Source organism: Nipponia nippon, unplaced genomic scaffold (assembly GCF_047370975.1).
Source record: "Nipponia nippon isolate SJK-2023a ecotype South Korea unplaced genomic scaffold, ASM4737097v1 scaffold_7, whole genome shotgun sequence".
Classification (NCBI taxonomy): Eukaryota; Metazoa; Chordata; class Aves; order Pelecaniformes; family Threskiornithidae; genus Nipponia; species Nipponia nippon.
The window spans coordinates 35998253-36013752 of NW_028262391.1; the positions used below are offsets into that span (position 1 = coordinate 35998253).

The 15500-nt window shown below is 34.8% G+C and overlaps 1 protein-coding gene across 6 annotated transcripts in view; it reads right to left on the reverse strand.

Annotated features, from left to right (window-relative positions):
- FTO (FTO alpha-ketoglutarate dependent dioxygenase) overlaps positions 1-15500 on the reverse strand; it is a 254058-nt gene that overhangs the window by 187136 nt on the left and 51422 nt on the right. For all 6 annotated transcript variants that reach the window (XM_087739732.1, XM_087739731.1, XM_087739733.1 and 3 more), the window contains 2 exons: positions 13836-14496; positions 5265-5408 (listed from right to left, as the gene is read on the reverse strand). In XM_087739732.1, coding sequence (XP_087595858.1) covers positions 5265-5408; positions 13836-14496 — 805 coding nt within the window. The remainder of the gene's footprint in view (positions 1-5264; positions 5409-13835; positions 14497-15500) is intronic.

The following is a 15500-nucleotide window of genomic DNA, read 5'->3' on the forward strand; positions in this document are numbered from 1 at the left end:
AGACTATTCTTCTCTATGTGGACCCCCTTATCGGACAAGCTTCTCAGTGATTTCCTGCTATTTATAAACAGCAGATACATTTTGGAATTTGGATGCTGTATATTCTATTTTAAATTGTGGCAGCAAGTTCATGTCATAGATCTTTCTGTCCATCCCCTGTACAGACTTCTGCCCTACCTGTTCTTTTCTCAAATACATCCCTCCCAGCACGGTCCTCTCCACTGCTTGAAACTACTGCCAGTTCCTCTCTTTTCTCTCTGATCCTGTTCTTCTCAGTCCCTGTCCTTGCTCTGTCCATACCTCACTGTATGCTTTCTTCTAGACAGCTGAATTACCTGGGCACCACCAGCAGAAACACTCAAAGCCCTGTGCTTGAACAGCCTTTGTCAAAAGAATGGACTAATGGATATGTGTATGTATATACACTTAACTAACGTATGTATACTTAACTAATTCTATTCGTTAACCGATTATCAGAGCACCTGTGAGGTGAGGAGCCAAAGCACTCGGAGAGAAACAATGATGGTATACCCAAATGTCACTACAGACTATTAAGACATAACAAATACAAGGTAGAAAGAAAGGAAATTAATTCTTAGCCAATCCTTACTGAAAGGAGTAGGGACTAAAGCCCAAAACTTATTATTTCTAGGTAAAGTAATTCCCAGGAAAACACAAACCACAATGGAAAATGCTCTCAGAATTAGCAAGAGGGGTTTATATCGTCTTTTCTATCTTCTTCCAAGTGTACTTCCTGAACTTTTAAAACAGTTGTCTTTTTGTCATCTATTTCATGAAGCAGATAAAAGGAACAGTGGGGTTTAAAGCACTGGCAAAGCTTTGCTATTCTAAACACTGCAAATATCTACAAGTAAAAGTGAAATGGACTGGTGCTATTAGTTTTCTTAACTATCATAAACAAATAAAGAATTTTCTTTTTAACTGTATTACAGTGCAATTTTCAAAAGCACTAAAACGCTTTTCCGCCATTTCCAATTCTACTTGTATCCAACTGCACACAATGCTTCAACAGGAGAAAACCTGACCAAACTAATTTTACTGTAGATATGTCAACAAAAAGCACCAGGAAGTTATGTCTCCTTCCCCAAGAAATTATGGGTCAATGGACTACTACTTTCATAATAGAAAGCTAGAAGGATGATCTGTCCCTAATTAAAAAAATACTTTTAAACAAGAAAAGTGTGTCCAAACAAAACACAGCATGAATTAAAAGGCTGAACTTAAAAAAAGAGATGTCTGGGATTTGCCAGACTTCATGATCAAAGTTTGGTAACGACAAATACATTTCTGGGGTTCGAGGTCTTAATAATCAAGGAATATAGCATTTGGATTAAATGTGGACTCAAGAGGGGGAAAAAAAAAAAAGGGTTAAAAACTCCCAACACATTCAAGATGCTAGAGAGCAAAGAGGGTTCAAGTTAGTTTGTGGAAATAGAAGCAGATTAAATATCTAGAAATAGTTTAATGAGCCACTATATACATGTGGAAGTGTTTCCATTAAATACTTATCTTTAACCACAAGCCAGCCTCCGCAATGTGTGCACTCTACTTCTGGTTGGTTACGAAAATAATTTTTTGATGCTTCTTGAACTATAATTTGCTGGGGGTGGGGAGGGGTATAAGATTCCAAGTTCATCTTCATGCTGTTTTAAAACCCTAACCTTCAAGCAAGAGCTTGATCTATGGGAAACAGCTGCAGAAAAGTAAATCTCCCTTTGAAAAAGTCCAGAATGTATTTTTGTTAAGTATGTTTTGAAGTCATGGTAGGAAAATTAGTGAAAATTGTAAATCTGCTTGCAAATCTGGTCGTGTCTAACTCAAAGATTAGGGGAAAGATTCCAATTTAATAGCAAGACCATGACAACCCTAGTTAAGCATGCTCTAGGACAGAGCAGATGGGGCCCTTTGCTCACCTCCACGCGTTTTGGATTTATTGCACACACCCAACACGTTTCATATTAGACACCCCTTGACTGTGTACTTGAGACAGCAGGGTTCAGTATGCACTTCCTCTGCAGACCAATATATTATTCTAAATTGAGCTAAAGTGTTTCCGTTTCATGAGTGATATAAAGTTCAGATTTGAGTTTTTAGGCAGCAGATTTGCAGTCATTCACCAGATCTTTTTTCTTCGTATTAGGAAAAGTAAGCCTTAGGAAAAAAAAAAATAATCTGTCTTACTGTAAGTCATTTTGGATTTTGTTTGGTTTTGTTTAAACAAAATACATTTATATTATTGTAATAACTTACTTGAAGGATGGATTTGGTCACCTAATGTTTAGTACTAACATACATTTAAATTATGGCTTATGATTTCATCTGAAGAGGACTGCTGAGAATGCAGGTGTAAATTTATATTTTAAGACTGCATTTTACTAAAATTCTACCCAGAATAACAAAAAACATTTTATAGAGCCAATGAAGAGAGGAACATAAACATTATTAAATGTCCACTAGAAATGCTAAAGAACACCCCCAATCTTTTTGATACTTTGATATACCCATTGATCAGGATTTACAAGTTACTGTAATTGCACATGACTATTAGAAATATTAATTGACCACATTTTCTTATCTAAGATTTGTGTGTACAATATTAGGAAATAGTTGAGGTATTACAGGTACAGGAATTGATAGGACTTGACTTTTTAATTATAAGCAACATACTGAATTTGACATTTCAGTATTTTACAACATTCATATAAAGCAGTAAGCACTATACCATTCCAACAATTGGAAGAAGAGACCTACAGAGTTGCTAAGTTTTTTGCTAGAGCTGGATGAGCCAATGGTAGTCAGAAACAGTAGATAGTCCTCCCAACTAGTCCCTGTACACCAACAGCTACTACTAGCTGCAGTACTCTTATCTTAACATTGTATTTTCTAGATGCCCTGCACACTGCTGCCACTGCTTTTAAAATAATGCCAGCAAGAAGACTCTGCTTACTGAAATCAGCTTCTAGAACGTATGATGTATAAAGGCACAAGATAAATTAATTTAAAATTGGCTTCTTTGTTGTCAAGTTACTTTTTGTACAAAGTTTTTAATTTTATCTTTTAGATGGCATCCTCAAGATGCCTCCTCTTAAAAGTCAGTTTAAAAAAATCTGAACAGTAAAAAATAAACTAAAACTGTATACATCCACTTATATTGTCTTTCATTTCAAGTGAAAATGATAAAGGCAGCTCTGCTGTACATAGAAACCTAATAAAAGGGCCAGTTTGAGAATACTCTCTCAGTAATAATAATTTTTTTTAAAGTAATTGAGGAAAAAAAAAATACAAAGGCTATGGAAATGCAGAAGAGATTATCAAACACCTGGCCTACAGAGCTCAACTCTGTAGCTCTCCACAAAGTATTAATAAGAAAGTGATTTACACATCATCTTCAAAAGAATGTTTAATATAACCTTAGTTTCCATCTAAACATGATCATGATGTTATGTGTTAAACAAACTAACTTTCTGACCCATCCTTCATATAGCATCCCTGATACTTCTTCAGTTACTGTATGTAAATTCCATCAGGGAATAAAAAGATGTCCTTATGACCTGGTAACTCAGTCAACTACAATCTACAGTATTTTGCAATAAAAATACTGAAGACAGACTCCTTCTTTTATTACTTGCCTTCTGAATCTGTTGCCCAGCAAAGCTGCGTATGCACTAACTTTCCAGTCAGGAAGGATTAGATAAGAAGTTTACTTGATGCCCAAACCGCTATTGCACAAAAATGGATTAATAATTCCCTTTCTAGGAACCTTGAGCTGCCACTTAAACTTCACTTTCACATAAGAAATATCTCAGTTTCCCTCCAGGCTGCTAGTCTATATCCTCACAAATACATAAAAGAGATGCACATCCACACCACTGTGCCAAAGGATCTCGCCTCTTAACACTTGATCTGTTCACGTCTAAACATACCTAAGGGCACAGACAGCCCCGTTCTTTTACACAAGATACTTTGTTGATGACAGTGCACAGGATTTGATGAGGTAACTAAGAACAAGGAATGGTATATGTTTTTTAAGATTGCCCACAAATGTATTGCTTACAGTAAGTAAACTGTTTTCATATTTGTTGGAAGATAAAAAGTGAAAGGTAAAAGTGAAAAGACTGTTCAGCCCAGCAAGTTGGCAGTGCGACAGGTCACTCTAGGGATGTTCCGTGGTGTCTACCTTCCAAGTCACAAACAGATAAATAGGGAACACTGCAAGTGCTCTCCCACTCTTCGATGATGATGTCTGTCAAGCCAAGCCACTGAACAGGCAAATATGGTGATGTCAAAAGCATTGTTCATGTTTTGAGTTGTGTGACTTATAACTAAATTTGTTTAAACAAAAATGATAACTAAGAGAAACACAAGCCAAAAGAGAAAGCAACAGATTTTGTGTCAACAAACCTTAGCCACAGTCCTTGCCTTGTTTCTTTCAATGGAAAAACCTTAGTGTGTGAGCTCAGCTGCTCAAGAAAATGAACTCAATTTAATTTTCTTTTTTTTAATCCTCCACACTTGAGACATTGAGAGTCACTCTTGGAGTATGACAGCTCTGTTCATTATGATCTTAGTATAATCCCACTACTAGAAAATAGCATGTTTGAATATACACACGGAAAAGTGTAGCAGCAGAGAAGTGTCATGTCTAAAACTGGTGACCAACCAAACATCCAGAGATTGGCATAATGGTTGAAACTTCAAGAACCATGGTACCAGAAAACTTTAAGACTGCTACAGTCACAGCTTACACAATACGTAGCCACTGTATAAGCCAAACTCAAGAACAGGAATTTTTTTTTTTTTGTTGAACATAACAGACGCAGATGCTCACGGTTACTCAGTTTACTTACTATTATTAAGAATAGAAAAAGGAACCAGCATCTACAAATACAAGGATGGGACAGATACAGCTCAAATTCTCTCAAGATCTGTGGAAATTCTGCTTATGACCTGAAGCCTGACTTGGGACTAGCAATTCTGACTGCACAACAGAGAGAAAAGGCTCAGAAAGAGTATTTCCTTTCTTAGCTGTGAAGTGAAAGAAACATTAAGGAACAAAAAAGTTCCCCAAAATACACTGCAAGTACACAGGGTAGGAGGGATTTATTACACACTCTGGCCAGATCTCATGTCTTTCTAAATAAGGCAAGTCCTAACTGAAAGGGAAGTATGATAATCTATAATAAATAAGTGTCGTTTTCTCCGTTTTCAACAGAAAGTTCACCTTCTTAGCCCTTGAAAATTACCAAGCATCAAGTAGAAGTCTCCTTGGTGAAGTGGTATGGCCAATCCAGGTGTCTCTATGTCCCATGCTACCTTCAAGCCTACGTGCCAAACAGCTGGGTCTCTTCCCTTCAGTCTTTGTTCATTACTTTCTGCCACAGCTGAACCTTTAAAGAGAGAGAGGGAAAAACACCACAAAGACAACAGACAAGGTGAGAACCATAAAATACAAAACCTAGTCTAACAATATAGATTTAATTATATACCACATTGGTACAATCTTAACAGGCTTAAACTTTCTATAATCTCAATTTGCTATAATCAGCGTCTTCAAATCCAAAAGTACGTAATAGGTAAATAAAAAAAGCCATATGAGAGCAAGAATTCTTTGCAACCCACTTTACTAAGATGAAAACTTCATGTTAACTACAAAGTAAAGGCAAATCAAGGCCAACTCTGTAATGGACTCAAGTTTTTCTGAAGTTCTCAAGTACAGGTAATGGGAGTTTTAGTTAATCTTCACTCTTAATTTTTTTTTTTTTTACATTGGTAAAACTATAAGCATGGAAGAAAAAAAGAAAAAAAATGCAGCAACACTGATATAAAAATAGATAACTTCTGAAAGAATTTCAAGTCATAAACTGCCAAAGCATTTTATGAACAATTTCGTTTGTTTATGTACTTCTAATTTCACCAAATCATAAACTGAGGCAAAGTAAGGCGAAATAATGGGCACAAAACACAATCTTGAGCGAATCTTGGAGTCAAATCTGCCATTCTTTTCTCAAAATTATTAGTCAAACATGCTAGATGACATGTGCAAGTGCCACCGAAGCTTCAATACATTTGTCGCAACATTTTTCTTATCATTAAGCAACATGAATGGGTTGAGCTTGGGGAAAAAATAATCCACTGCATTGAAATAGTATTTACAGTTTAATCCCTCAGAACTATTTTCATAAGCTTACTTCACTGCAGTATAAATTGAAAGATACAGTCAGCATTTATAACAAGGTATTTGGGAGCTACGGCATAACAGTTTTATGCCTAAAGTAACAGAGCATTTTGACAGAGGGAGGATGAAGTTTTAATAAGCAGTTGGCACAGAACAGCAGCGAACAGTTAGAAATCACCAACTACGTCGCATGCCTAATTATTGCTTATAAGTTAGTAACTGTGTGTGTCCATTTCACTGTCCTTTTCAAATGTGCTTTCATGTAATAATTTTTAAAACTTTTGTCTTCGAGAATAAAACCACTAAAATAAAGATTTATAACTCTTATTATAATATGCACACGTAAAAAGTGACCTTGAACTCTCACTTTCAACGTATTCAAGTCATTCATCCCACACGGTTACTGCAATGTTTGTTTAGTTGGCAGTAGCCTTTAATAATTAATAAATTGTCTTAATTTTCTATGTCAATTAAATATTGCCTAAATTCAAGAAGCAGGGAGCCAAAGCTTTTTAAAAAGCCAATCGAGTTCTCAGTTAAAACTCATACTGTAAATTCAGTCCCTGTATTCCCTCCCTCCACTGCTGCAGTTCTCATCCAGCTGAAGCTTTGGCTCAGGACCAGCTCTAGGCCTTTCTATCAAGGAGCACACAAATGAGAAAACAAGAGCTAGCAAATACTCGGAAAAATCAATACTAAAGTCTTCAAGGGGCTTTCATATTTTCTGCCCTGTTCAGATAAATCGTAACTTAATTTAAGAAAAATGTTTTCTGAAAACTGCAAATAGGATGGCTTTCAAGGCATTTTTAATGCAATACATCATGGATATTATAAAAAGAGGTAACCTTTCTGGGTTAACTCTCTCTGTTATGCTGCTTTCCCATTCACTTTGGCAGCAGCACTGTTCACAATATGGCACCAATAAAATATAGAACTACAATCAGAGACAGCAATTTCAATCAAAGTTTCCTGGGGTCTCCTCATAAATCCAGCACCTTTGGAATGTGCTCGTTAAAATGACTTATTTTTTGCAGTTTGATAAATTTTTTATTGCTTAAGTACAGAGTTCAAATGTAGCTCACAGTCTCCTTTTCTTTATATTCTCAATTATTGCACCTTATAATTATCAGCAGCAATTGAAACTGATTGCTCCTACCATGTTATTTTGGTAACAAATGGAGGCAAGCTGCTACTAGCTTTTACATGCAAGCTATTCTGAAAGTGAGAGCAAGGGGGAAAAAAAACAAAACAAAACAAAACAAAAACCACACACCTTAACGTTTGTGGTATATCTCCAGGTAGCACTGACAAACTTTTACATAAAAAGAAGTTATTAAATTCTCTATGTCACACTCCAAGCATGACTGAATGCTGTATATTCACTGATATAATTACAGTTCCCATTTAAGTGAAAACATTTGGATGCATCTAAACCATAGGTATTTGAGAATAAATCATGTGGGTCTTGCACATAGACAACACCTTAAGAACAGGTATTTATTTTGGAGTAGACCATACAGAAATGGTCAAATGTAGCAGTATTTAATGGAAACACAATAAAATTATCTGCGATTTTTAATTCTGTTCATTAAAGATTTATAGAATTTGGCCTGCAAGAAATGGTTATGCTTGCATCCCAAATGAAATGGTGCAACCAGGTAACAAGCCCACCACAACATAAGAACAATACCTCATCACAGCTGTAATGAGGGTAGAACCATGAAAGAGAGAATGTAGCTGCAGAAAATTGGCTACAACATTATGCTTCTAACTAGACAGCTCAAATTTCAGAGATGTTCCAGCTCTAAGACCCGATCTTATCAGGTTTGGGTCATGGTTAGGTTCAGAACAACATGAAACTTGTTTTCCTGGATCTAGTTGGGTTATTGTTCCACAGCACAGAAAGTAAAAGTAGCCTTGAAAGGTTTCTTTGCTATTCAGCACAACAATCGTCAAGAAGATTTGAGAGCTTTTTGACGGTCTGAAACTTAAATGTTCTCTATTCAAGTCAAATTGTAATGCCAAACTATATCCTAAATGTCGTCTTAAATCAAACATGATTTCTTAGACAATGGAATCACTGCCAACACATCGCTAAAAACAAGCAGGACTGTAAACATCTACTTTGTTATTAAATCCAACTGACCATTGTTATATAGATATGGAAAAACAAATTATTTTTTTTACAGATTGATTAATTTTTCCAGAATTTAAAAGAATTTGAGCACTTGTTCAGCAATTAATGAAATATATACATTACTACTGTCTTCCATAGCAATTTATGCATGTTATATGCAAGAAGTGAAAAAAGCAGAACATGTTTTGCTTTCCAGCAGCTGGTGGGAAAGAATGAGTATCTACCCAGAGTTATTTCTTCTACCTTATTACTGAAAAGCCATAGCATAAGAGGTTAACTAAACTGTACTAACGTTTTAACTTTTGCTTTCAGCTGACATTCACAAAAACAAAAACTGGAAGATTTGCCAACACTGCTCTTATCAATGCATATTTGGAATACAGTGTCCAAATATATCAAGAACAAAAGCACTAAAACAAGAAAAAAGAATATTCTGTCATCCCTTCATTCTTGAAGGAGCGACTTTATTTGATCAAATCAGTGCGAGCATGGTTAAAATAAGAAGAAAAAAAAAAACAAAACACCACACACACAAAACCAAAAACCATAACAGTTAATTCAAATGAAGAGTTCTTTTTAGAAAGCAGGGATTTAAATCTGTTATTATAAGAGTAATTGGATCACTAAAAATTTGTGATTTGTGATTCTCCTAGAAAATAATTCCAACTGGCCAGAACCTACAAGTAACAGATGTGACCATTTCACTCCCATATTCATTTCTTAAAAAGTAATATGTATTTTTCTACATACTGTTACTATTCTTTCAACAAGAAATACTTCTACTACATTATTGACATTAGAAACTATTTAGTATAATTATTCTCATCCTGTACAAACCTCTACTCCATGACTTTTATCCATTAAGCAGTACATAAAGAGGATTATTGGTCAACTACAAATTTAGATTGACTTAAATTCTGAACAACTTTCGTAGTTTCAGCATTTTTTTTTAACCTAGTGAGGAAACAAACATCTGTAGTGAATCTCAATTGTTTTTATTCGCAATTACTGTAGAAATGAAATAGCAGTCATTAGGTTTAGTGCTAGGATATTGCTTCTAACATTGCAGTGTGAAAAAATACAAACAGCATTTTACAAGATAAACAAGCATAAAAGCTCCTTCAAAATAAGTCATTACTGCAACTAACTGTAAATTTGTTAAACCTTTCAACATTACATTGTCAGTGAACAGAGCCAGTTGTTTAGTACTTCAAGAGATTTATATAGCCAGTAAGCCTTACAGCAAGAAGACAAACAAGATACTGTAAAGAATCTAGAGAAAACTACTTATCTAGCCTCAAACATAGTTTGTGGGAAATCCGGGTAAGAGAAAGATGGACACTTCCAGTGACTACATTATTTTCCATCTCCTTTAAGTTGGTAACTGAAACAAGTCTCTACTTCAAAGAACATCTTTAGAACCAACTACTGCTCTGCCTTAGCAAAGCAATAAAACTTCCTTCAAAACTTACAAAGACCTGAGGGAAAACTGTTCATTAGGAAATTTTCATGGATAAAATCCAGTTTTTGAAAATGCCCTTATTCCACCAGTGTTTGGGTTGCAATTCACTTTTATAAATAGAGCAGGAAATAAAAATGGGTTATTAACTTACTATATTAAAATCCTGACAAGTTTCTACCTTAATGCTCTCATGTGATAGGATATTTGTAAGCTAATGTGTTATTAAAAATCCTAAATTGGTCAAAATTTTGAATTCCTGTTCCATGGTAAATTCGGAAAAGTAAATTAATTCTGAATAGCGTTAGTGACAGTACAATTGAACACACATTCTGTAATATATGCAGTTCTGTATATGCACCATGACTACCAGTCATGCACTTTCATGCAGTATACACATTAAAATGAAATTGCCCAATTTTTTGTGAGGGTCTATTCTTATCACTTGATAACCTACTTTTAACCTACCGTAATGTAATGCATTTTATTTTAATTTAAATAAAAGCAAATACTGTTCAGATGAGCATTAAGAAAAACGTCTATCTTGTTTTGCTGTTAGAAATGTACTTCATCTGAAGTTGCTTTGAAACAGTTTGACACTGGAAACAAGAAAATAAACAGTGATACTAATTAGAATATCAGCTTGTTCCAGTGTCTTTATGTTGGCTCTCAAATTTTTTTTCTGGCATATTAAAAGCTGCTTCTACTCCAATTAATAATGATCAAAGTTTCAAACATTGAATTTTCATTATAGCATCAAACACTGAACAAGCAAACAAGAAAAAGTTGTTTCTATTACAGTAGTATCTGTTTTAATACCATTTAATCAAATAAGTAGGTATCAAACAAATAATGACATAAAAAGGCAAATTAAAGTAAAAAGAAAACCATATAACCTGAGTTGTGCATCTCTCAACAGTCCAACAAACAGCTGCCATAACACAGTAAGATTGATTAACTCCTCGGGCTCCTGCTGTTCAAAACCTGAAAACCTGGGCATTCTGCATTTGTGGCGGGAGAGGCTGGTACTAGCCATGAAGCCCTGGAAGCCCTAGCTTCCCCATGCTAAGGGGCTGTCACAGAGCCTCAGTGTTTGGAGTACCACAGAGACCAGTGGGAATCTGAGGAATAGAGAGCTGACAACAAAATGTGCAAGACCTAGCAGAAAAGAGAATCAAGCCAATTTTAACAAAAATCAACGTGCTTAATTATGTTTGAATTTCCCAAAGAACGAGTGTTTTCTCCCAGAAAATTACTAAAGCCATCTAACTGACATCTTCTAAGGAAAAATTGTTCCATCAAAAAATTTCTGACCATCTCTACTCTTTTTATTATGTATTCTGTAATGATTCTGTGATAGTCTTTATACACTACAGTGAGAATTCAATGCTAAGTCAACACTAATGAATTAATGCGGTAAGTACTAATAAAAGATACTGGTGTAAAAAGCAAAGATATTTATGGAAAATGGGAAGAGGAGTCAAGATACGATTCTAAGAATATTTAACAACGATCTTCAAGAAGATGTGGAGCTTCTTCATGCTTCACAGTTATGGGGAGCTTGATAAGAGATATAGTAAATATTGACAGTCTTTGTGATTGCAGAAACCACCAACACGTTGAAGTGATATAGAACTGGAAAGAATAATATTATAAGTCCTGATAAGTTTATAACCACCAGCATTTGAAAGCTACAAACAGGAAATCAGAAGAGCAAAAAGACAATTTATTTATTTGTCTAAAATCAAGCAGACTCGTTACTCCTTTTGGATGCGCTAGGTAGAAAACTTCAACACAGCCAAGTATTTACTGTCACTTTAATTACAATGCCATATTCATAAATTATAAACAGGTTCCATTTCCTCCAATTTATAAGTAGGCCAACTATATATATGGCTTCACTGTAGGGATATACAAGGACAACCACAACCTGAATCCAGACAGATGCAAGTGAACTGTTTTCACATAAAGGTATACTACAGGACATTTCCTCACGATGATCAGGAACCATGCTAGGCACCTTAAATTCCCTCTGAAGTTCATGAAACCAACTTGAACCGTCCTCAAAGCTATCAACTGGAATTCAATCTTGTTCAGATTTAGATCTGACTTCATAAATCATTTTCTTTCAAAAAAAGTGTCTTTTACCCTACCTCCAGCTGCACTGAGGTTTTAATATCGCCACCTCCTGCCAAGAGATTCCCCCCCAATATACAATCAAATTTCAATTTGATCAAAAACTTCTGGAATCATTGCAAAACCACAAAAATTTGAAGTAGTTTTTGTTTCTTGTTTTTTGGGGTTTTTTTTGGTAAATGTAAACGATGGAATGATCAATTCATTTACTGGAAAGCTTGTAGGTTTTTTAAGTTTTCATGTCTATTTTTAAATCCTTCAGGAAAAAAATATAAACTTTTAAGTGTATTTATGAAAAAATCTTGTATGTGGCAAAAACATTAATAACATAGATATCAAAATAATTTTTGGTCTATATATATCAAATATTTCTTTCTACACTCATCAATCAAATTTGCACAGAATTTGCAGAGGGTTTAGAACAGCATAATTTTTACTAACTTGCTGAACTTGAAGAAACAAAATCAAGTGATGAGTTATGAATAAACAGAGCAGCTTTCATTTTTGTTAATTTATAGCTCTCTGAACTTAAAGGGACTCATTTTTTCCCCTCCACAAGAAAGTTTTATGTTCAAATTTTGAAGCATATTACAATAAATCCTCACACTAGTTCTACTACGAGTTCATGCTTATGTTTCTTTAAATATTTTTTTCAGTAACATTTTATCTACAGTACTACTGAAAAAACATTTACTGGACATAAAATATCAATGTCTTTGGCAAATAAGACAGACAAATGTTCACGAACAAAACTACACTTCTGCTGGTCAGGGAGTATCTGCTATTCAGTTTGCTAAGGCAGGTGATGTTTTATGTCCAGAAAAATGTAAGTATGATGATTTCAGCTGAACGTTATATAACAAAGTGACCCATAGTTTCAAAACTAATAACAGAACTAACAAGAGAATGCACATGAAAGTATAAGCTATTATTTTTACCTCATGGCCATCAGCCAAAACCTACTGAAGTCAATGTGAATTCTTCCCACGTTTTGAAGCAAACATCAAAGGATTTTTGGAAGGACCAAAAATCAGTTGTGAATTATGAAGCATAAGGGAGCATTTGCAAATTCAAATCAAGTGTCTAAATTCTACTCTTATGTTTCCAAAACTGGAAGCCATTAAAAAAAATCCAAGGTTTTTGTTCAAAAATTGTTAGGAAAAAAATAAACAAAAATCTTCATATCTGTTTTTAAACTAAAAATGAAATTATTTAATGACACTTCAACTACACATTTTTCCCCCTAATACTGCATTTAAATGGTTTTTAAATAACTAAGAACCTGCAAAGCCTGTCAGACAACAGGTCTTTTAATGGAAAACTTCCACCCTTCCCAACTACAGAAATGTTGGCAAGTCCTCCGCAAAACATGCATTAGCACTACAGCATGCCTAGGCACAATGTATATACTTCCAAGTAAATACAATAATACTTTTATAAAAAACAACCTAAAATGATCTTCCCAAAGAAAGAACAGTAGTAAAATCAGCATAAAGCAGAAGCAAGTCTATATATGATAAATAACACAATAAAGACAGTGATCTCAACTACAATTAAACATTTTACAAGATAGAAAATATGCACATGCGTTAACCTGAAATAGATATTTGACAGATATTGATTTCCTGACTCTTAGTCAGGAAGTTAATCATACCAATTTTTAAACCTACTTAAGAGAACGGCTGATAAACCAGTTGCAGTAAGCACAGGTATATTTTTGTACAGGTTTTAGCAGAAATAAAGATAGGGCTTAAATACAAAAAGTACCATAATGTATTCACAAGCACATAACAAAACTAGACTATCATGCAAGTATGCCTACGTACATACACACAAGGAAACATAAAAGAGCTTCAGGGATTCAAGATATTTATATCACTAGTCAACTCATACCTCCCATCACTCACCTTCACAGCTATAACTGTACACAGCAACCGTTGACCTTTCAACCAGATTCTCATCATGGTGCCAGCTCACTGCCATGTTCCCCATTCCAAAATAAGGTTCCTGTTTCAAGTACAGCATTTGTAGTGGATCCATATAATTTAATAAAGTCAAGTTATAAGATGTTCTGTTCTTTAGACTTATGTAGTCATCCTCTGGTACGCAACAACTGCTTTGATCTTTTGAAACGGACCCTTTCTCCGTAAGAGAAGTAGCAAGATTTTGCTCCCTATCTGTTACAGTAGTATCTTTAATTTCTTTGGTCTCAAACAAATTTTGTCCTTGTAATGCCTTGACTGCTTCAATATGCAAGTAGTCATTAAGTCCGATTAACGCTTTACAAGCATCATGTATTTGAGGACTGCAATATTTTATATCATAGCCTTCAGTAGGCCAAGGAACTGTAAATAATCTTGTGTTCAAGTACTTGTAAGTGCATCCTGGGTTTCCAATTAATATACGAGACACTGGGGTAACAAAATCTTTTCCTTTGATCCTTACAAGATCTTGAAAGAAACAATCATGTTTTTGCAAGGTCAGAAAGCCTTCTTGTACCATTTGATGGAGCTCTTCAGGTACTGTATCAGATTTTCTGAAAATCAGCTTGGAATATTTGGTCTTCCACTAAAGGAGGAAAAAAAACCACAACAAACAAACAAACAAACAAAAAAAAAGAAAACAACAAAAACAGCAGAAGAATTATTCTTTTTACAGGAAACAAAGTATTTCATATATTCAAGAACAGACAAGGCTAAGCTGACAAGTTATCAAGCATGAGTCTAGAAGGTGGTGAAGAAACAGATGCCAGTATTTGTTACTTCATTTTCATATTCCAATACATCACACAAACTGTGGATATGTACCGATGGCCTGTAACCAGAGTATCGCCAGGGCAAACCTCTAAATAAATAAATAAATCTGAGGATTCTGGCAGAAATCAATAGAACACACAAGCTCCACTGATGAATCTGTAGATAGCACTACCTTTAAATATACAAATAATGGAATATCAAGCAGTAACAAAGCAACTCCTCTTTTTGCGATGGCTGCAAAGACCATTCTGTCTCTTTCTGATGTACGGAATTCTAGAGGGCTACTTGATAAACTGAAACAGTTTTATATAACAACAATTTTTAGGGCAAAGATAAAATGAAAATGTAAATTTTAAAAAAAAGGCCAACATTTTGCTGCACTGCACCTCTGTCTTCAAAATAGTCTTTGACATACTGGTCCTTTCTAATTTCACATTCCTCAATGCATGCCAATTAGCTCTCCTATTTTATATAAATGTTCCCCTTTTAGATAAAAAAAATTTCCAAACTTATTTTCCTCCCTGTGTCCCCACCACACCAACTCTGGTATCAGGTTCAGAATCCAGCAGTTTGTGGAGGCAACAACTCCCAGCAAGGTATGACACTGCTAAGCAGCAGTATCTTGTTTTGTATGCAAAATACTGTTTCCCACTCCAGGAAGGCGTAGATAATTTTATTTTGTTAATCTGTTTTTTTAAGGAAGTGAGTATCACGTAATCACACCTTTTATTGGTTGCCTGTAAATTTGCTTTAACTACCGCTGAGACTGTTTAGCAAACTGGACAAAGGCTAGAGAATAAGTTCTTAAATAGACTA